This window comes from Calliopsis andreniformis, chromosome 3, assembly GCF_051401765.1.
Source record: "Calliopsis andreniformis isolate RMS-2024a chromosome 3, iyCalAndr_principal, whole genome shotgun sequence".
Taxonomy (NCBI): domain Eukaryota; kingdom Metazoa; phylum Arthropoda; class Insecta; order Hymenoptera; family Andrenidae; genus Calliopsis; species Calliopsis andreniformis.
The window spans coordinates 13,125,977-13,149,420 of NC_135064.1; the positions used below are offsets into that span (position 1 = coordinate 13,125,977).

At 32.1% G+C, this 23,444-nt stretch overlaps 3 protein-coding genes across 9 annotated transcripts; 2 read left to right on the forward strand and 1 right to left on the reverse strand.

The window, feature by feature from the left end:
- Positions 1-370: 370 nt before the first annotated feature.
- On the reverse strand, positions 371-19,774 carry Gos28 (golgi SNAP receptor complex member Gos28). Of its 6 annotated transcripts, none has more exons than XM_076375456.1 (6): positions 2,452-2,705; positions 2,112-2,325; positions 1,468-1,643; positions 1,227-1,408; positions 1,077-1,145; positions 372-963 (listed from the first exon to the last, which is right to left on the reverse strand). In XM_076375456.1, the coding sequence occupies exons 2-6, from the start codon at positions 2,143-2,145 to the stop codon at positions 726-728; spliced, it is 699 nt and encodes a 232-aa protein (XP_076231571.1). In that variant the 5' UTR covers positions 2,146-2,325; positions 2,452-2,705; the 3' UTR covers positions 372-725. The 6 variants fall into 6 exon arrangements, 5 of the variants coding, with proteins under 5 accessions (XP_076231573.1, XP_076231571.1, XP_076231572.1 ...); XM_076375457.1 differs by lacking the exon at positions 2,452-2,705 and having other exon boundaries at positions 2,112-2,184; positions 2,257-2,274; XM_076375458.1 differs by lacking the exons at positions 2,112-2,325; positions 2,452-2,705 and adding an exon at positions 18,935-19,020 and having other exon boundaries at positions 371-963.
- On the forward strand, positions 6,443-18,053 carry LOC143177510 (carbohydrate sulfotransferase 11). 2 transcript variants are annotated; one of them, XM_076375452.1, is made up of 7 exons: positions 6,500-6,649; positions 9,640-9,812; positions 16,504-16,760; positions 16,844-17,084; positions 17,185-17,364; positions 17,471-17,628; positions 17,711-18,053. In XM_076375452.1, exons 1-7 carry the CDS (start codon positions 6,637-6,639, stop codon positions 17,796-17,798), a joined length of 1,110 nt encoding a protein of 369 aa, XP_076231567.1. In that variant the 5' UTR covers positions 6,500-6,636; the 3' UTR covers positions 17,799-18,053. The 2 variants fall into 2 exon arrangements, with proteins under 2 accessions (XP_076231566.1, XP_076231567.1); XM_076375451.1 differs by lacking the exon at positions 9,640-9,812 and having other exon boundaries at positions 6,443-6,649.
- Positions 19,775-20,087: 313 nt separating the features above from the next.
- Positions 20,088-23,395, forward strand: LOC143176976 (BOS complex subunit ncln). Its single transcript, XM_076374672.1, has 7 exons — positions 20,088-20,484; positions 20,574-20,761; positions 20,822-21,151; positions 21,219-21,428; positions 21,506-21,910; positions 21,981-22,201; positions 22,273-23,395. The coding sequence occupies exons 1-7, from the start codon at positions 20,310-20,312 to the stop codon at positions 22,409-22,411; spliced, it is 1,668 nt and encodes a 555-aa protein (XP_076230787.1). The 5' UTR covers positions 20,088-20,309; the 3' UTR covers positions 22,412-23,395.
- Positions 23,396-23,444: the final 49 nt, after the last annotated feature.

The following is a 23,444-nucleotide window of genomic DNA, read 5'->3' on the forward strand; positions in this document are numbered from 1 at the left end:
GAAAAGAAATGTGTACGTTGTTTCTTTTCGCAAATGCATCGCAAAAAGTTATACAAATAGTAAATAAAAGCCTTGTATAAACGTCAGTCTATTGTACTGCAGTAAATAATAACGATTTTGTCATTTTCATTTACATAAAAAAAATTGATAAATATTTTCACGTAGACCAAATTAAGTTCAATATCATAGAATTTTTCTTTTACACGTTCATCTCTATCTAAATTAAAAAGCATAAACGCTCTTGGTCATTCTTAAAAATCAATAAATAAGTATTGAGAATAATTATTTTATCAATTTATGTTGAAGATGCATACGTACGGTACGTTTATAGTTATGTATATACAGGAAATCCAGAGAAAGTACAAATATAATTTTACAAATTTCACCATTGACTTTAACGTTTATTAAATTAACATGTTAAATCGTAGATTAAAATTTTATACATTGCTTTATCCACGATTTACATTAGGTATAAAAAAAACTGTACAATTTAACATTTCTTTCATTTTACTTTCTTAATTCGCAAGAACAAGAATCATTCATTCAATCATTCAGAGTAAATTCATACATGTAATCATACATAATCACGCGCTTCCCCGTATCAACGATCCCTATCTTACGTGTATGTCATAGATACATCATCATTTTGTTTCTACATATAATGCATTCTCATCAATGAATCATTAATCCATAAGGGTGGAAGTACTTTGGTATGAGAATGTCATTTAATGAAAAGCATATAAGAGCATAAGAAACGTGCAAAATCCAACAATGAGACCAAGAATCAAAGAGTCTCGTCTTTTACGCAGATTTATCCTTTGTATTAAACTATTCACTGCTGGAAATCGATTCGAAAAATCATTTAGTCTCGTTTGGATACGTTTAAATGCATGCCTCTGGGTCACTAAATGTTCTCGCGTCTCCATTGCTATACTTATTTGATCATTGAGCAAACGATCCGAACTAGAAAGAAACAGATTTCTATAAATTTTATATCCAGCTAAATGTAAAAGAAAACAGCATCTAGTAACATTATGAATTACAATAAAGTGAATTGTATAGTAAAATTTACTCACTTGTGAATGTGTTGATTTTCTTTTAAATACATTTCCCGACGATTAAGCCCACTCACACTTTTGTAGTTACTGCTCCAAAAAAAAATATATAAATAATCTAATGTTCAAGAACTAAAGTAATAATTTTGGTAATAAATTGACTATACATACTCTATTTCTTTGCGAACACTTCCTAATAGATCTTCCCGATCTCTTCTTGCAGCAAAGTTATTTCTGATTTTATTGAATTCTAATTTGTAGTCTTTCAATATATCTTTATGACGCTGCATAGTATGCAACATTGCAGCGCCATTTGGTTGCAACTCGCTCATTCTCTCATTTATAGAGAACAACTATGATAAATAAGCATAGTTTAAGAGACTGACATATACTATTTATATATTACACTTACTTTTGCCAGCAATACTTCTATCTCAGTGGCCATATTTTCAAAGACATGTTCTTCATCCAATAGTGGTACTTCATCACTATTGACAAGTTTAGCTCCGCTATTGATACCCAACTTGCTAAATGCTACAAGTTTTGCATCAATTTCATTTTCTAAGTGCCTTGCTTGCCTTCTCAAATCTAAAACAAAAAATGAGACTAATTTAAAACACAAGCTTTCTCTTAAGGTTAGAAAAACTAATATTGTATTTTGCTTTTTACTTGTTATTGTACATATATTTTAAACAAACTTTACTTTAGTAAAATGCTACAAAAAATGGATTTTTAAATAATAACTGTATATAAATATGTTAAAATTTCCATAATAGTACTCTTTGTATCTCAAACGATTCTGATCTATAGAAGATAAACTATCATAAATCTAGTCTTCACAAATGAAAGTAGTTTTAACTCCATTAAAGAATTAATATGTGGCCATTAATTGCTATCATTGATTTTAAAAATATGTCAAAGGAAATCATATTAATGCTAGAATGACATATGTCAAAACAAGTTGCGCTGTTGGAGAAATAAGCTTCTAAGTTTCGATAATCGACGCAGTAGTACAGAATTATCACGAAAGCAACATTCGTATCGAACAAAATCTACCTTCCCAATCGACAGCATCTAATGCGTTAGCCATTTGTTGTTCCCAAAATCACAAGACGAGGTAGTTCCTTTCCTGTGGGATAGGTAAGTCCCACATACAATATAATCCCACGAACAGATGATGACAATGGTTACCTACACTTACTATATAAGTGTATGTGATAAACCGACAAGGAGAGTTCACAGCAATGAGGTCGCCGGTTTCAATGAAAGTCTTTAGAGAGGTATCAAAAATGAAAACGGGTTGTATTAGAGCATTGGTACGATCATATACTACTTATAAAGATTTTAAAGGCATTATGTATAACTTAAATTAATCGCAAGCTTTATACCGTATTACCTCATTAGAGCCTTGTTACTTCGTTATGGTCCGCAATTTTTGAGAGTAGAAGTTTTATTTAGTCAATTTGCTCACAATATTGATAAGACATGAAATACGTGAAATACCAAATGCCACACATCAGTTGATTCGTTGCTCCGAAAATGTGTCTCACGCTATTATCTTGTCAGTGAGCAGTGAGTAGTGAGCCTACATCGAGGAAACACTGTATCTTGGATAAATATGAAAGAAGCAACAAAAATATGTTACATTATATTAATGCATAATATATAGATACTAAAAATGAAAACAATTTGATTTATTACATACGATTGTCTGAATTTTAAAAGAAAAACCAAAGGAGGGCGAATTTTTATGTTGTATAAATATTCGAACTCTTTGCAAATTGAAGTCGTTAAGTTAAAATAACGATATTTTTACAAAAATTTAGGGTTTAATTCAATACCATTTTTGTTGAATAACATGTTTCAAACGATTTGACATGTTAGAAATTATTTTTTAATATTAGAATCTGCACCTCTTTAATTATCTGTTAATATTTAAATAATAGTAACGAGTCAGTACTATTTTTCTTTTGGATATCGTACATACTACAAATTTTAGTTGTTCAAAATACAGAACTTAGAAATCAAAGTACTACGATCGTCCGAATATAATAAAAGGTCTAGTACTATGATTCGAACTGATAAAGGATTATGTAATGATACACATACACATTTATGAATTAAAGTTCATGGATTCAAATCTCCTTTTCCTTAGAGCTGTCATTTTCGTATTCTAAAAATCATTTTTGATAACTATCATTATTACATACCACGATTACAGTGGTTCTACAAGTAAACATGAACATGAAACATGAACAAAATTTTAGCAGATTTTTATAAACGTTATATGGAAAAATCTATTCTAATATTCATTTCTTTAGGTCGGTGTAACATTTGCTCAAAGAACAAGAAGAAGAAAAGTCTAATTATAAGTCAGAGTAAACTAACTACACGTGACAATTGAAAATTTCAATTGGTCGGTTTTCGATGCGAAACGACATTACATAAACACTAGTGCACCTATAGTAGATGTATAAGTGTTAGTGAGTAAACCGGTTTTTCACGAGATCACGATACTACTCACGATACCCACTTCCCGTGCCATGCTATCCTGGTATTGTCGTCTAGGAGGAGGAACTAGGAATGAGATAACATGTTCATATAAATGTTAATCGGGGCCCGATTATCCGAATAAATAATGATTTAATGATATATATACGCGTATATATATTATTTACATACTTTATACATCTGAGTCATAAATTGTAAACTTAAACAAAGTTTAGTACAAATACGTAAATTTAAATCAATTTGACTGTTTTCTTTCATTATGTATGTAGAAAATCAGCACGAAAAGAAACAAAATTAAAATCTATCTTTGTACGTAATTGCATTATTTGAATCTGTTTTACCATGGAGTCACGAGATAAGCAAGTCAGTTTTAATTCTTGCCGTTTGTTGTTCAGAGTCGCTCGAATCTTCAAGATATGATTTTAATTCTTCTAGAAGAGCCATAGCGGCAGTAATATTAATATCATCCTCTTGAACAATCATATCGGGAAACTGATCTTGTAAAAGTCGTAACACTATGTTCATTTCACTACAAGATCTGCAAACAGGTCAATTTATAAATAACTAATATTTATAGAGCTACGGTTAAAATGAACATAAAAAGATTTAGTTTTATTATTAGAACACTATAGCGTACCCTATACAACAAAAATGTTTGTATTTATATTACAATTCTAGAAATTGTTTATTTCAAGTTTCAAAACAAAAATGAAATTATTCAATAAAAGTTATCTGGTTTGAATTTTTCGACTGAAAAATAGGTGTTCATTAATTGCAATAAATGATTTTGTCGACACTCTTGAAGAAATTTTTAGTTTTTTTAAAGAGTTCTTTGAATAGACTCTACAATTTCAAAGTTTAATTACTAAAATTTTTACGATGAATGAAAGTGTGTTTACCAAACTATTTCATAGTCGTAACTCGAAATTCTTGACTTTTGAATTGTATAATTTTTCAAGTAGATACTGTAGATACAATAGTAGTATAAAAGAACATATAGGATACTCTATGTCTCATGGCAATGTTCTAAGATTAAAAGAAAATATTTTTCAACCTGGCGAAGATCCTTAATCTAGCTGCTCCTTCGACGATAGGTAGTATCTCAACTAAACAGTACATCAGACATCCGGTTGACTTCATACTGTAAACATCTGAGCAGATTTCTTTGAAAGATTTTTCCTTTAGGAAAGATAAGAGGCGTTCCCCTCTTCCAGGATTTCCTTCAATCTGTATACCAACCAGCTTTTCTATCGAAATACTTTTAATTGCTAGAATAGTTTGCTCTACGTCATTTGAAAACTTTAGTCCGCAACAATTATTAATTGTCTCTTCCACGTGAAGGCGAATAGTAGATACAGGTGCTTGATATTGTTTCTCGTCCACTTCATACGAAACCGTACCGTATGCATCACAAAAGGAATCCTTATCAAACATTGGTAAATCGAGAACAACAGTGGCCATTGCTTTTCCACGAGGCTCAATCGTGTCAATTTGATGCCAAAATGTGTCGTCCATTAGAGACCAAAATGTCGATATTCCGGTAATTGCATCAACATCTTTGAGAGCTACGTAAAATTGTAGATTGCACAGTGTTCTGAAACGACACACAGATTTTGGACTGATTTACTTGATATACTACATATTTACACCTCGTCTGTGATGTTATGTACAATATATTTCGTTTATGGTTAATTATCTTTCTAACTACTCAAAATACGAAAATAATGTTTATGCAAAAATTTATCAGTTTCGAAGGAAGAATATGGAAAACAAGTTTAATATTTTTTAAAATTACTGTAGGGAAAGATTTCAATATCTACTTCGTTCTTTTAAATAAGCCTGTATATTTTTATTAGGCACAATTTATTGTGCATTTCAAATCTCATTTTATTGGGAATACAAAGTATACATTTGATTAGGAATTTTTGTACTATTTACATAGATATTAAAATAAAATGTCGATTTGATTCGTCCGCCTCGGTAATATCATTCAATCGTTCCCAAGTTCTACTTGTAAGTTGATAGAACTTAATATAGGTATGCATAAAGTCTGATATTCATCGCTAATATTTATATACGCAAATTTTTAAATATTTATAAAATTATTTATCAAAAGTATACCTCATACGTATATTTTATTGCGTGCATCCTGAAATCCATAATAAAACGGACATAACAGAATGCATTTCTATAGAAGCTCATATGTAGTTTTATTTAGAAGTTTTTTCTAAACTTCTTATTCAAAATCAAACAATCTTCGTATAAACAATTTCTTCATATTTTTTAATAACAGATGAAGTATATAATTAAGTGTATAAATTCAAATCAGACACACTATATGACGAGTTGGTAACATAGGAATACTATTATACCGATCAAATTTACTAATTATAAGAATTTTTGAAATTGAATTGCCTTTGAATATGGCACAGTGAAATCAATACAGTTCCTTTTTTTCCCTTTAATATAGTACCCTGAGTTTCTACTTTCATTACTTCTATTCAAGTGTTTACTTTCGAGATAACTAGAACGATAAATCTAAAAAAAAAAGATATCTATTCAGCGAAGAGTAATTAAAATAAAAGTTACTATTTACTGCGCTATAATAAAGGCTTCGTTACTACGTGTGCAGTTGATGAAAGAAAGTTTCGAACTTTTCAAAGTCATAAGAATAAAAAAAACTTCGCTGTTCGCCAGGTACATTGAGGTTAGCGATTGCGCTCGAAACCGTGGTTGTGTTCCGCGCATGCGTACCAAGCGCCTAGCGACAAATCGACCCGCGAAAATGTTAACCAATCAGCGCTCACAGCTGGGAGCAGACGACGCGCACTTAAAAGTGTGCAGTGCTCGTGTTCCTTCAGTAATCTGCAGGATGCCGCCGTGATTACATGGTGTCTATGATTTTCGTTCGATCGGTCAGCCCCATCACGTGTTCCACGAGTTTGCAACAATTGACGTGCGCCTTAATTCCCTCGTATTTATCGAGGACAACAGGAAACGAAGGGACGAGACGAAGCCTCGTGCAGAGTGCAATAGATGCATCGTTGAATCCTGACGCACCGGGGCGTATATGTCCGTTGGAAGTATGTATCTACGGTTTGTTCAGACTTTCGCTACGATTGTAGGTTGTACGTTGAAAGAGAATACCGAAGTAAAATTGTTGGAGCAGAAAGATCAAGCTAGGTGAAAGGAAAGGTCCTTTCGTGACCTGTTGACCTATAAAAGATGTGCAATGCAACTGCGTCTTTTGCTTTCGTGATTTTGTCCACCGATCGAAGTCGCGATTCTACAAAGATTATGACATGAGCAAGCATTCGTGACTTCCCTGCGATCGTGTCCTTGTCCTTTACGTTAATAACGTTTATTTGACACGGAACTACTGCAAATACACGTGTACAGGGTCGCGTTTGTACTTTTAGAGAACCTAGGCGTAATATTATGAAGTCTTGAGAGAATAAATCTATTTCAGTTGATCAAATTCATATACAATTTTTTTAATTTATTGAAAATCAAAATCGATGTTTCAATAACTCATTTTAATGGAATAAAAATAACACAACGTTGGTACATATGAGTCACTCATTTGCGAAATTGATTAACTCCACAAAACAAAAATATTTATGTTTATTTTAAATATAAGAAGTGGAGCAGCGATCAAATGCTTTGGCATTAAAATTTTACAAGGTTCAAAAAGTGGAGTTAATCCAATAAAAAAAAGAATAGAAAATAGATTAATCCAAATTTAAATTAAAAAAGAAAGCAATAACTAACTTTTTCCAGTTAAAATAAATACATCTGTGCAACAAGGTATATTTTAAGAAATTTTCCTACATTAGATAGTTTTTTATATTATTGTTTCTAAGGTGTAAGATTTTAAAATGTGGCCCCACTGAGAATGAGGACCCACCTTGCGCCTGACGCTCTTTATAGCAAACGCCACCCTACACGTGTATGGATCATCCACGTTATCGTTTTCAAATCTAAAATTAGTGAAGTTGTTTAAAGATTAGTCACGATATGAAAACATTCTTCGAAGTAAAACTAATTACACGGAGCGAATGATCATGCTTATAGAAGGATACATCTGTGCTCGCGTGCTTGTATGTTCATATCAAGTTTTCGATAGAAAGCCATCGATCTTCGAATATGATGTTCCACTTTTAATGAGTTACGTGTGTTATTGTTTAACAGCCTTGGAAGTTCAGTGAATACGCGAACGTGTTTGTTTAAACGAGTCTTTGAGTTTTGATAATGGAATCTCAGTATGAACAAAATATTTAGCACCGATTGTATCGAATTTGCCTTTGAAATATCGTTTTATATTAAAATGCTATAAAGTGAATAAAAAACAGAATTAACTTTCACTAAAAATACTCAGTTGAAAATACGACTATGTGTTAATTAAATTAATACTCTAGCAGTGTTGACATTAGTGTGATACTTTTTATATGTGCCTTTTATAGATCAAAGTGATTAATTCCATTTTTTTAATTTTTTTAAATATTGGTGCTAAAGCACTTGACTGATGCTTAACTTTTTATATTTAAAATAAATATAAATATTTTTGTTTTATCGATTTGGTAAATTTTAGTTAATCGATTTGGTAACTAAGTGGCTCGTATATAATGTCCTAAAATCGATTTTAAGTACTTAGTGCTCTGGTAATAAATTATTTAGTATTCTAGAGTCAATAAGAGACAATAAGGTGAAGTCAGAGAAGTGCAGAGTTTGAATTAGGAATTCGAGTTATAATATACAAATTTTTGCAGCAAAGCAAATCCTTATCGGTTCTATATTATTTTCGACGTGAATTAAACGAGAAAGACAATGATAAGTTTCTACTAGAAACGCAACACACTTTAAAAATTATTCTTAACTTATTTTTGTTTTAAGGACTTCTTGGACCACGTACACGTGTTAACGTAGCCTAATGTAGAGAGTACCAAGGAACCATCCTAAACACGCTTTACCCCACGCGTTAGGTATATACATATATGGAAACGTGGTTTCAAGTAGATTCGATAACATACATATCACATGTGGGAACATGAATTAACCCTTTGCACTCGGTTACCCTCATATGAGAGGGCATTGGCATGAATCTAACTCGGTAGTACCCGTATGAAAGTATCTTCTTGCTTTATATGTTTATGGTAACTGATGGATGTTGATATATTTGATTTATTTTAACATATTGGAACATACTTATAACAACATACTAAACTGAAAATAAGAGGTTTGATGCATGTATAAATATTACGCTACTATCAGTACAATAAAATTTCATTTAATTCATATTTTTATTTTACTCGGTATTTCTGTATTAAACTGTGTTAATACTTATTTTAGTTGCAATTTAAACATTTATTTAATTGATTGTATAGTCTTTACATAGTTTTGTACATACTACATGTCTATTTTTTATTTAAAGAAAGAAACATGTATTGAAAAGAAACCATCATTGAATGAACGGAAATACGTATTCGTTATAATACTCTTCTTCCTTCACTTAGTTTCGTTACAAGGTAATTCTCTTTTACCGTTACATTCAATAAATCTGCATATTAATTATTTGATTAGATTGAATACGAGTTATTCTGACTGCTAATCAGCTACAGTAATCAAAATCTGTTATTACATGCATAAGCCTTTATTATATAACGAATTATTTTTTATACCAATGCTTCTTCTTTCTATAATTCTACCATAATGTTATTTAGCGGTTCTAATCCCATACTTCATAAAATTCTTATGGGTGGCGAATTCGAAAACACTGGCGAAATTGTACACCTATCTTAATTTCAGAAAGAACAATAATCTTATATAAAAAGCTCGTATTATTTTACTCTTCAGTCCCTAGCGAGCTAGCCCTTTAAGATTATAGTTAAAAATTCAAAAAAGAAGTGTAACATACACATTTCTATGTCATTTAAGTGTAACAAATACGAGCAAAATATTATCGATAAATAATAAAGTAGATCTTATTTTTCATTATACTCTCTCATTTTACTGAACACTTGTAGTTAATCAAGATCCTACTCAACCGTATCGATCCATTTCTTTGTGATTTCAGTTCGACATGAGTACAGGAGGAAGATCGTGCATCGCGAGAAGATGACGCCACGACGTCACATATTCTCGGCGATTCGACGAACGCTCCTGGCCGCTGGTGTTCTAACGTTGCTGGTGTTGGCTCTGTCGAGCCAGGATGCCAGCAACTGCGTGCAGCAAGGCCTTTTGCTGGAGGTGAGTGCGCGACCTTTTATCCTCGCGTTGTCCCCCCGTCCTACGGAGGATGTGGGCCTTTGTTCTTGGAAAAAGATTCTCGCTAGCTGGCTCGAGTCGCGTGGATTTAGACCACCGGAAAATTAGGCGGATCGCTTTCTAAAGAACAATTATTCGGCTCCTCGAAGAACACCCGGATGGATAGTCGCTCTAGTTAAGAGTGGATGGAACAGAAAAAAAAACGTGGGACCCGATAGGGACGAGCCTTTTGTCCGAGAAAGCTGTGAAAAGTTGCGCGGGAAAGCTTTTAAAGAATATTACTTTGAAAGTTTCTGTCCTCCTGCATTATTTCCCGCCTTTTTTCACTGTTGAAATTGAGAGAGCTCGCGAGAGGCATAACTGAAAGCAATCGGTGTCAGTGATCGAAGAGGAAGAAGATAGACGAGAGAGAACATTCTATTTGGTCCCTCTAACTTCTCAGTCGATCACTTCTATTCGCCGAAGTAAGAAGTTCTGGGTGAACCCTTTGAGGATGGCTAATACTTGACTCAGCTGGGGTTATAATTAGTTGAAGAAACTTTTCAAATTTCTTTGTGATATTTAACTTTTATGTACTGTTTGGATCAATTTGACCCTCGAAATTCAATTCAATCCATAATGCTTTTTTTGTACTTAAAGTAAAATATATTCTTATACGAAAATGCAATTTACCTTATTTAATGCCATACGGGTTTAATTCGAGCATATTTGTATGTAATAGTGATTTCAAATTAATTTATAGTGCACAAGAATTATTAGAAAATATCTATATACGTATAATAAAACTAAAAGAGTTAAAGATCTGAAGTATTGATTATTCTAAAAATGAGTTTTTTGTAATGTACAAGATATGATGTAAATTCAATTATTTTTAACAAAGCTGGCTTAGGATTATGTACATAAATCTGCATAAAATCTGACAAAGATTGAAGAGAACATGTATTGAAGCGAAATTCGTCGAAAAAAAGGGACAAACACCTATTGTATGAAACTCTACTAAATACAAATATATTTACTTATTGTTTAACTCTTGTGAATTAAAATACAACGCTGCGTATACGCACAGTCAAGCGCGAAATGATTTTAGAACTGCACTTCTAATTCTAATTCTAGTTCTAGTCCTAATTCTACTTTTAGATTCTAACTAATGTACCTATCATTTTATTCAATGATTGTTTCCTACTCTATTACCAACTTTCAGACAGATATTATCTGAATAAAAAGATAGTTTTAGAATTAAAACAAGGTACAAACTTTCTGAATCACTTAAAAATAGATTCTTGATAGGTTCTTCGCTTTCCCCTTCTTCAGAGTATTAAAAACATCGATCGAACGTTTTTCTCGGAGAAAGCACCTGAAATCGACCAGAATTTCTATTGCCCTTTTTGGTAGGGTACATAGCAAAACGCTTCTTCTTCTGCGAAGGAACGCAAGCCATAGATTGGCAACGTTCCAGGCGCAATGCGGCACACGAATGCAGCCGCCTGATACGGCCCCTTTAACCATGCAAAGGGTGGTTACAGTTACCCCTCAATCTCGACGATTATTACAGTCGTGTGGATCGATCTTTCGGTGATACAGACGATTGCTGTTTCATCTAACGATTTTGTCACCTTGAAAGAACATCTTCGATATTTACGCTCGGAAGAACTTTAATTTAATTTCGATTCGCTTTGATTTCGAAGCTTGTGGAAGTCTCTAGGGTGGAATGATTATTGTCTAACTAGATGACGTATTTTTCTATTAAGCTGATTTTTTAGAAACTCTAAATTGAAGATAACAAATTTGAGTTTTACTTGAAATGTTCAGTACATCTTTTAGAGTAGTATACATAACTCCTATAGATAAAAGAAGATAAGAATGTCTGTATCATATTTATTTCGACCAAAATAGAAAGTAATGTGTATCTTTTTTCGCTTTAGCTCTCGCAAAAGCTTTGTGTTTTGTGTTTTCTATGACATGTTTTTGCAAGTAGATACTAACATATGAAATAAGTGGGAAATGCTGATTGTATATTAGGACAATCGTAGTTTGTTTTAATAGCAATGTTAAGTGATGTAGAAGGTGATAGCGTATTATATTGTACTACGTTATGTAAGAATTATGAAACCCGAATGTTGACCGTGTATTTAAATGGATGATTTTTTCTTTATTCTGAGCTGATTTCTGAAAAATCTATACATTATATGAGATAACAAATTTATAGATACTTGTAGGGTCATATCCCAGTATCCCTAGAATATTCAAATACTCTTTCTATTATTAATTCAAATTTCTTGCCTTAAACATTCTAAGTAAATCATTAACCCTACTAATTTTAGAGAACTCCTTAATTCTCAATCTATTATTAGTTCTAAAGCGTCCCCAAAAGAGAAATGATTAAGGAGACGAAAGTCTGAGCTATTAAAGTACCTAGCCTATGTTTAAATACTTATCTGCTGTTTAGAATGTCCATCTTTTAGTTTAAACTCATTATTATATTTACCATAGTATTTTAGAATGATTTACAATAAACAATTTCCCTGTATCCTTATCCACATCTTTGTCAAAAATAATGTATACAGCACAAGTGGTAGACACTACCAAAAATGTATGCCTCAATATAAGTTTATTCTCAGTGAATCCTAAGCCTCCATTATAGGAACAGTTTATCTTCCTATTATTCAAGTACATAGGTCCATGAAATACCAAGGTTATTAGAAAATGCTGTCTCCCTCTCAATTTCAAACAATAGAACGTGGAACGATGGAAGGGTAGAGCGTAGAAGTTGCATCGAGTTCCCTTCACGATGACCACTCAGAACTCACAGAACTACTTCAGCGGGAAAACACTGTGACTGTGGGAAGTTATACAACTAGATACTGCGAATCGCTACGTAACCGCCATCAACGTGTTACATAATGTGTGTGTATGTACATAGGATGGCCCAATAAAGTATCTCCCATTAGATCAGTATTATTGAAAAGTACGCGTTCCGACAAAAGATGAACAATTGGCGAAGGCTAGATTGACGAAGGCTAGAGTAATTTTCTTCGAAAGTAATCAAGGCTGTCGGCGGCTTTCAATGGGATTCAGATCCTTCGATCCGATATTCTGTCTATATGCAAACGAATTTCCGCAAAATACATGATCCCATCGGCACGCTGCTATGCACGTGCACGTGGACGGATGCAAAGTCTAACAACTAGCACGCTGCGCTGCCAGTGTGGCCCATATTCGCGGCGTCGACGTCGAGGCTCCTCCACCGAAATCAATAAACGGAAGCCGCTGCTTCTGCATTCGGTGTATCCGCGGCTATAGTCGCCCTTACTCTTTTCTTTCGGTCCGACTTGCATCGAGCATTACGACCACTTGGCTAAAGACCTGAGAGTTTTTTAGGTCAGTCTGTGAATGTTTTCAGTAATTATACAGGCTACTCAGTTCCAACAGGGACGTTTGTTTCAAGGTCGATTAACCACTGGTCGATTAACAAGGGTTATTCAATGTGTACATGCTGTATGCAAACTTTTTAAGATTGGGTGTTTGGTATGAAAAGGAAATGTACAGGATTGAAGGAAAATTTGATATGAGCTTAGGGAAATATTTGTAATTGAAAGGAATTGAATTGGTATTGAAGAATAGTAGAAATCCAAAATTAACCAGTTTCAAGTCATTTCAAAACTGTGTCTGAACCTCAGAGCCAAAGTGTATTAAGTCCACTGGTTTTCCGTGTGACTTAATACACTTTGGCTCTAAGATCCAGATATGTGAAATGCACAGAAATACACGTTGGGATCAAATATCATATGTGGTTTTAGGACTGGTAGTGTTCTCCAACTCACTGATCCAATTGTATCTAGGCTCATAATTAGTGCTATTTAACTACTACTAAATAGAAACCCTTTACAAAGTTGAGAAGTATTTCTTTTATCTCGTGCTATGCTTTAGATTTAACTATTGTTCCTAACAGTACTTAATGGACTACACATATATATGTGAAACAAAAAACTTTTTCTAAAATATTTGTATTCGAAAGTACTACCTTTTAGCTATATTGTATGATAATTTTAGTTGAAAATTCTTAAAATTGACAAAGTAATAGGTACCGATAACTAAATGGTGTAGCGTCATTTGACTCGCTTTTTTTTATCAAAAAAAAGTTAGAACGAGAATTCGCGGAGGATTTAACCACGCAGGAAAGTACCTCATATGGGCCAAGAATTGATGATTGTATCTAAACGAAAAGAATATTTTCTCTGTTTAATCTTTAATTAAAATTTTTAAACATCTTCTTTACAAAATTATGTTTTTTAGATTGCTAACTATGCCTCCGACGTTTATATCTTTATTATAATATTTTTGCTTAAACTTTGGTTTTTTTATTCGCTAAAAACAATTAAAAATTTTCTCCAAAATGGCACTTGAAAATTCAAACATTCACAACTTCTCCAAAAACCAAAATTTGAGATACAAAACACTAGTTTTATTCACCTGCTTTAAGGGAACTTTTTTCCTCAAGATAAATCCAATATAAAATATTTTTTGCACCGCAAAAATCTACGAAAAACCTGTCTAGTACACGATATTTTTAATAAAAATGCACAAAGTTAAGGCTTTACAAATGCATTTAACTATTTCCTAATAAAAATGTTTTTTATACGAAAAAACTCTTGTAAATACAGTTCCTGAATACAGTTCCTTAAGTATTAATCTGGTTCAATAAAAAATTTGGTTCTAGGATACAGTCGAAAAGGATTTATGAAATCACTGACCTAAACAATTTATCCAAGGCCCAACGATAATACACAATTGTCACCAAAAGTAATAATTAAAATGAAATTCTTATAACTTCATAAATAATACATGATCACATTAGAATAAATGAAAAAGACGTAGTAGAGGTGGTTCACAAGTACATGTCTTATTAAAAGATTGCGCACCTAATGAAGCACTACTATACTCGGAAAATTACATTAAATTGAACAATTGAGCACAGAAAGGCCGTCTTTCCTCAACTGACCTCTAAGACTGTTAAACTATAGTAGGTAGTGGAACAATTATCATAAAAATAATGACTTAAACCGAGCACAGAACTGCAGTGCACCAAGTTGGCACACAGTGAGCACCAAGTATTTCGATTGATTGCAGAAATTAGGAAATTGAATTAACCTTGCGTACCACGAAAGGGGAAGGTCGGTGCACGTAGCTGCATACGACGCAGCAGGAACAAGAAAACGGCTTCAAAGCAGAAGGCTTTAAGCTTCTAAAATTTCCAGGGCTAATCGGCTGAAAGCCTGCAAGCGTCGTTCGCGATTTGAAGCATTTAGTTTCTTTGCTCGGGCATCGGTAATTACCTATCGATCTGCCTATGGCGTAGGGATTACGTTGAAAGGTGAAACCACAGATGACAATAACAATCCAAAGGATCATAAATCGTTTTCAATATTCGATACGACTCAGATTTTTAAATACATAAAATTAAAACAGTTCTAAGACTGACTTTTCGAAATACGTACAGGGTGACACGGAAATAGGTGATTCCATTTTGGTAGCGTATTCTACTTTGCCGAAGTATGACAAAAATCAATCAATCAAATATTAATACTTTGGGAAATTTTGGCTTTTGAACGTTCCTACATTTACTTTTCATTTTATTAAAAAAATTAAAAAAAATTATTCACATACTTGGAAAAAATCAAACTACATATTTTAACTTAGTAACAAACTACATATTTTGACTTGACTATTTGTAGTATCTAATGATTAATAGTTTGCTGTATTATTAGCATTTGAAGATAACTACATAAAGCTACTTTAGTTCTACTTAAAAATTCACTTTCAGATACTACAGTACTAAAATGACGGTATTAGTATACATTGGTTTAGAAATTTTTGCTTTTTGAGATATAAACAGTTTTTGTTTATAATTGTACGTACACTTTAAGAATGCTTAAAACTTATATAAAAAAATTGCTGAAAATTTTCTTCCGCAATAATATACACTTCACATCCGATATTTCATAATCTGCTGAAGACGTTTAAAAATTCCTGGTGTATTGCGAATTTTATCTATACCTGTCGATGTGAAGTGTGTATTATTGCAGAAAGAAATCATTTTTAGTAATTTCTTTGAATAAGTTTTAAACATTCCTAAAATATACTATCATAAACAAAAAACGTTTATATCTCGAAAAGGAGTTTCTGGACTTAAGTTTATATGATCTTTTATATGACTGTGTTAAACGTATAATATTAAATTTATATGTCTAGATTAGTTTTACTTAAGTTGTTTACACATAGGACAAGTGAAATCGATGCTTACTGTTTATACCAAGAGGCATATTAAATGTTTGCAATTGTACCGTGAAATCTATACCAATTATAGCTCTAGATCACTGTCTGTATCCAATATCCAACACAGTTGCATAATTCCTGGTAAACTAGCTTCGTAATTTTGTTTGCAATCAACACTAACCATTCATTCTATGAATCCTTCAACCATCACATTTATAGTACATTATCTAGTATACTAGTCTAGTATACTATTCTATTGTTGAACTGCTTTGAGACAGGAAGTGAATTTTCCTTCTCCATTCCCCTGTTGTCTACTCCTACAACTATTACTTGAGTTTTAATGTTGTTTTCTATTAACGATGAAGTTTAATCAAGAATATTCGACTTTTAATATTTCCAGGATGACTCGAACCTGACACCAGAGGAAAAATTGATGGAGGAAGCAACAATTGCTGAAACCGAGCGGCGATTGGAAGTCAGGAGAAAGTTTCTAGCGGAGAAATGTGCCGAAGAAGGACTAGATCAACCTGGAAACGATTCCCTTCATAGGCCTAATGCTTGGGAATTCCTTGTAAATAGAGAATATCACCTGATATGGTGCAACGTTTTCAAGGCAGCCTCTACATCTTGGATGTACAATTTTAATTTGCTTGCTGGGTACGATTTTGAGCTCTGCTATTAAAACCTTACTTTTATTACATGCTTATCATTTATATGCATAATTGTGTTTGTTCTATCAGGTATAGTCCACAGTTTTTAAAGGCCTCAAAGGCTGTACCAGTCTCTCTGGCTAGACAGAGATATCCTAGACACACTGCTGAAGAATTGGCCAAGTTCCTAAATGACAGCATTAGTTTCCTGATTGTTAGGCATCCATTTGAGAGACTACTCAGCGCCTATAGAGACAAATTGGAGCACAGTTTGCCACATACGTTTCACAGTAATTTGGGGGCTCATATTGTATGGCACTACAGATCCAGGGTAAGCAACATTAAACTCACTAATTATTTTCATGTTATACAACATCAAAGTATTACAATCATGCAATGCAATGTTTGATCATGCTTTATCACGTATTTAGGATCCAAAAACGAACGCGCGTCATGGCCCGAGATATCCACTCTTTGAAGAGTTTGTACGATGGCTACTGTGCCAGTGGAAAGCCGGTAACGAGCTTGACATGCACTGGACACCTGTTGTAAATTTTTGTACACCATGTCAAGTGCGTTTTGATGTAATTGCGAAATTTGAAACACTTCGCGTAAGTATTTCTTACAAATCTTTAAAAAATTTCAGACAGTTAATATTAATTCATTAAATGCATAGTAAACTTTCGATAAAAAGAATTTACTCCCTATTTTTTGAAGGAAGATCAAGATTATTTGATAAAACAAGCTCACGTGGGCCATATTATTAAACCAGAATGGAAAAATCCAACAAGAGGAGTTCAAACAAAAGATGTAATAAAGAATTACTTCGCTCAATTATCGAAATCGCAGATTAAAGATTTATACGAAATGTTCAGGTAATTTATAATAAGTCAAGACTTTAATTGATACATGCATAAGTTATATAGAATTTTATATAACTCTAATATTCAATTTTAGGTACGACTTTGTGCTTTTTGATTACTCTCCTGAAGACTATATTACTCTTGGGAGAGATGAGAACACAGTACTGATTTGTAAAAATTAACACCAGTTATTTGGTGCTTAGTTAACAAGCTCGGTTTTTTAAACAACTTCAACAATACATGTAACATCGATTACAACGAAAATAATATTAGATAGGAAATAATGTTTATCTGTATAACGAATTAATTCTTAGTGTTTTACCGCCTGCTAAGATGAGAAACAAACAATATTCAGTAGTCAAAGCTGAGAGCATTTACGCAAACATTGCTATTATATATATTAAAATTTTTTTATAAATAAAAAGCGTTACAACCTACTGAACTATTAGATCATGTAACAGCCTTATTATGGTGTTTGTAAATTGTTAGAAAGAGATGAAAAAACATTTTTAAAAATCTTTTACATATGAGCTAAGAATATTTATCAACAAAATGTGCATTTTATTTTGTTTCATGTTCTGAGTATGTATTTGTATTATAGAATATATAGTATTAATTTTTTTAAAGTTAAAGTTTAAAGCTAAAGTAAGATACCTTAGATGTGTCTATGTAAACATGTTTACATTTTCTCTAATTCTGTATATCCATGTATATATATACATATGTTGATATAAATATTATTACTATTATTATTACCATCTGTGCAATGGTAATAATATTATCTCAAGGAAATGTAGCATACAATTGTACCAGTCAGATGTACAATTGTACTACTAAGTTATATGACTTCCAATTGCAAAAATACAGAGAAATATGTACGTTTCAATTTTTTTGAAGCCTAATTTTACTTTCTAAAAATCAGAGTCACATTTCCATGACAAAGGAATCTCATTATAGAAGTTAATGAGAATATTTTACTTTATATTGTACTTAAATGATACAATGAAGATGTTTCCCAACATTATATAGTTTTATGAAAATAAAACACAATGCTTTATAAAATGAGAATAATTAATTAGATACAATGTAGTTAACTTTAATCCTTCATAGTTTTATAAATCATAAGTATAAATTGACAATAATTATTTTGGAGAATAAAATAATTTGAAATGAGTAGATTAAATTGAAAATTAGTTTCATTTAGATAAAATTAATATTTTTCTTTCAATTAAATAGTCTATATATTTTCATTATGGATAAAACCTTAGCCAGCTACAAATAGTCTTATCAGTAATTTTATCATTAATAATGTACTTACTCATTTGAAGTATTTTGAAGAACTATACCAATAACCCATTTGTCGCTAATAATTCGTATCCAATTAGTTTGTACAATCAAAATCTGATTGTGCTTACTAACTTCCTGTTTTTTCATTTTTACTAATGGCTGTCCGTCTATACTATACAACTAAAAAAATTAGCACATACCAGTATGTTTCAATATATTTTAACACAAACTAAGTATGTATACATGTTATAAATATTATATACAGAGTAAAAGCAATTCTAAAGGAATATGATAAAAAAAGGAAATATTTCTAGATAAAAAGATTTATACATAACAATGACTTAAATATATTAGAATTTTGTAAACTTTAACATGGTTACTGTGACTTACTAAAATGTGCCGGAAACGTTAGAGAGGGTTCACTTATGCAAAAATACCTTAGTGTCACAGTAAACATGCCAAGAAATTATTTCTTTATTGACACAATCATCGTTATCATCAACTGATGACTCACATCACTGTCAGAATCCGAGGTTATATTTTCTCCATACTGGGCTTGATGTTGCAAAGATTTTAAAATACGCTCCGTCGTATTTTCAATTTCTTTGATATCATTGGTTGTCTTTTCGATTCGTGTGTGCACATCAGAAAGCTGTTTTATCAAATGTTCTTCTACAGGGTTACATTTCGGTACAGGTATCGGTAGATCTTCGTCGCTGAGCGCGAACATGTCATCGTCGAACGAATCCATCGCGTTTTTAACAATGAGTACGTCCGATGAAAAACCATAATTAAACTAATTATCAATAGTGTACGATTTTGTGTTACAACAACCTCGACTATCTCGTGTTTACATGTTCCTTAAAGCACTTCCAAAATATCCGCTCATTACGTCATCATGTAACTATCGATCTTAAGTGCGATTTTCAATTCTAAAATTATAAAACATAATGAAGTTTAACACTAACTTTTTAGTAATTCTTTATCGTTAGACTGAAGAAGTTTATGTATTTATGAAAAATTTTAATAATGTACAAACGTAAAGAAAGTACATATGAAATACCGATGTAAGTGGTAGAAAATAAGAAAACTATGTGAAATGCTGTTTAAATCTCTAGAAAAATCAAATAGCGAAAATGTATCGAATGATAGAATTTACTTTCTAATCTATGATTTCAGAGATTATCAATAAAATAAAACATCTTTCTACTGCTTTTATTCATATTTTCAAGATGTCGCACCTTTAGCGTTTCGAAAGAATCTCCATCAACTCCTTCTATGTATTAGTATAATATGGTATCGTCGATCGGAGTACGAATTGGGAGTAGTTCGTCGTGTGATAATAAGTCGATGGGAATAATCAAGAACATTTTGCAATCCGAATTATTTGATTAAAACTTGAAAGAATGTGGCTAGAGGAATGTGATAGTTTTGCAGAATTATGTCGAGGATATTTACCCTATTATTTATTGATAATTTTACCGATCTTTATTATTATCTCTCCGGTAAATCCAGTCGCCGCATCACACGAATTCCCTGTATATCGAATGCACCAGTATGACTTGCACGGTGAACCTCACGGTATAAAAAATTCTGCATCTCATTTAATTCATTTTTGAATTCATATATTAATATGTTAAAGTTACGATAAAATCGAATTTTACGATTAGGCTGTCGCAGTGCTCCAATTTCCTTGGAGGCGAGATCTCTCACTGGATGGGGCACTTCTAGACACTGTGTTGTAACTAAAGCCTTGGATCTCACGCCAAGTCTGTTTCATTCCATCAAGCATAAAGCGGGAGCTTTAATAGTCGTTTTGCCAGAAAAGATTAATGAGTTAACATTGGAGGAAAAACAGGTTAATAACCGATCTTATTTTGGTCTTTCAAAATAGCTATTTTAAACTTGTGATTTACAGCACATTATGAGCCTAGAAGAGTCTATGCTATTTGGACCAGAAACAACCATACCGGTTTACTTTGCTTTATGGCATCCAGATCTTCAAAGAATATTAGATGATCTCGCTAATGGATTTATCACAGATGAAAAGGCTGGTTCTGCTGCTGAGGCAATGTTCAATTCTATATCTGCCAGTGGTTATCAAGTGGTTGTACCAACTGGGCAAGCACTTGCTAAGACAGATGTAAAAGTAGCTACATTACATGGAAAATTGACTGGTACTAGAGCTGATGAGAAGCTGCCAACAATTGCTTTAGTCACACATTATGATAGCACTGGAATTGCACCTGTGAGTATACTCTTAATATGAAATAGAAAACTGTATAAATTAAAACACATCACTATTAATGAATTAGGAGCTGTCTTTTGGAGCAGATAGCAATGCATCTGGAGTGGCTATGTTATTAGAAATAGCACGGCTGTTCTCCATTTTATATTCCACTAGTAGATCAAGACCACAATATAATCTTGTGTTTATTATCTCTGGTGCTGGTAAACTTAATTACCAAGGTAGCAAAAAGTGGCTAGAGGATCAACTGGATGGTCTTGAAGGATCTATTATACAAGTAATATACAATTAAAGAATATCTATTACAGTATCGTATTTAGAAATAAGTTAATACATAATGTATCTTTTGTTTAGGATGCAGCCTATGTCGTTTGCCTTGATACAGTATCTACTAGTGATAATCTTTATGTACATGTCTCAAAACCACCAAAAGAAAATTCTACAGGTGGTCTCTTTTACAAAGAACTTAAAGCTGTATCTGAGTCAATGAGTACTACTACTGTTGAAGGTGTACACAAAAAGATAAATTTAGCTGAAAAAACTTTAGCTTGGGAACATGAAAGATACAGCATGCGTAGATTACCAGCAACAACATTGTCTACATTAAAGAGCCATGAAGATCCAATTAGAGCAACGATCTTAGATTTAATACAACCAGAATGTGTAGATAAGTTATATAAACACACTCAAATAATCGCAGAAGCGTTAGCAAGACACATATACAACTTAAATTCTAGTCAAATTTTTGTAGATCCGTTGGTAAGTTTTTCTCCATTCATCAAAATGTCAAGAAAATAAGCTATCATTATCTAATACATTTTCTTTACAGAATGTTTCAAAGGAATCATTATCTTTATGGTTCAGTTACTTAGCCTCACAACCGAGAGCTGCTCCTTTATTAGCAGATAAGAATAATATATTAGTTAGTACGTTAAAAGAAGCAATGACCAGATACCTTAGCGACGTAAAAGTTACCTTACATAGTCCTGATAAGCAAGATCCAGAATTCGTATTTTACGATGTCACAAGAGCTACGTTAAATGTATACAGGTAAATCTTTAAACTTTGATTATGTTTTATAGAAATTTTCTATGAATAATGTATAATATGCTATATTTCAGTGTAAAGCCAGCTGTATTTGATCTCTTCCTTACTATTGCCATCATTGTGTATCTGGGAATGCTATACGTCATTGTGCATAATTTTCCACGTGTATACTCTCTGGCAACTCGTTTTTCAGTTAAGAACAAAACATCGTGAAATTGTTTGCTACATTTTCTTCACTGCATTGTAAAAAAACATTCACTATAGGACTTTTTATGAATTTTAATATATATACATATATATATATATGCAGATAACGAGCAGTGTAGGTATAAAATGAAATTCAAACAAACTTACATATGTACATTGATTTTGTTTTCATTTATCGTGAATTAAAAATTACTTACATTCTACGTCTTACACAAATTTCTGATTGTAGATATCTATAAATGGTATACACTTTATGAATTTAATTATACGTTTTCGTCATTTTAATTCTTCCAGTTATGTTTTAATAATAATACAAGTAATAGTAAGAATATTTAAATATTTGAAAATAGTAAAGACTATATGAAACTACATAAGAATTACATACAGTCATAATATATTATTTACCACTTAGCAAACAATTCTGTAAAGCTGCATAATAATTAAGACCAAATTATCGCAGACCAAATAGTGAGATTTCAAAATGCAATTTATGATAAAAAAAGAAGACTGGCAGATTAAAATATAAATACAAAACTTTTAGTATAGCAATTTATCTAGTAATAAAAGTTATAACTTTGAATTTTGCATAGAATAGTAACACAAATTTATCATGCTGTATCAGATGCAAATTAACAAAATTCAATGATAATTTAGGATACCAATAAGTTGGTAGCAATATTGTCTATTAGAAAAACATTGTATCTCGAATGTGCTTCGTTCGAAAATTCGTATATTTAATTGTCAGATAAGTTGCTTGCAATAAAGACATTCAATCGATGGTTGGATGAATCAACTAAGAAAACTTGGAAAACAAATTATTTGAATGATGTTATCATAATATATATTTATACCTATATTGTTTAAGTAAAATTACAAATAGGTAATGTAAGATTGTAAAGATTGTAAAATACGTTTCATAAAAATTAACGAATGTCCTTAAATCATACTTAAATATTAAATAAATGTCAATACTGAATGTAAATATTGTTATTCTTTAGCATCTTTAACTTCATACAATATTGTACAACATTATTACATC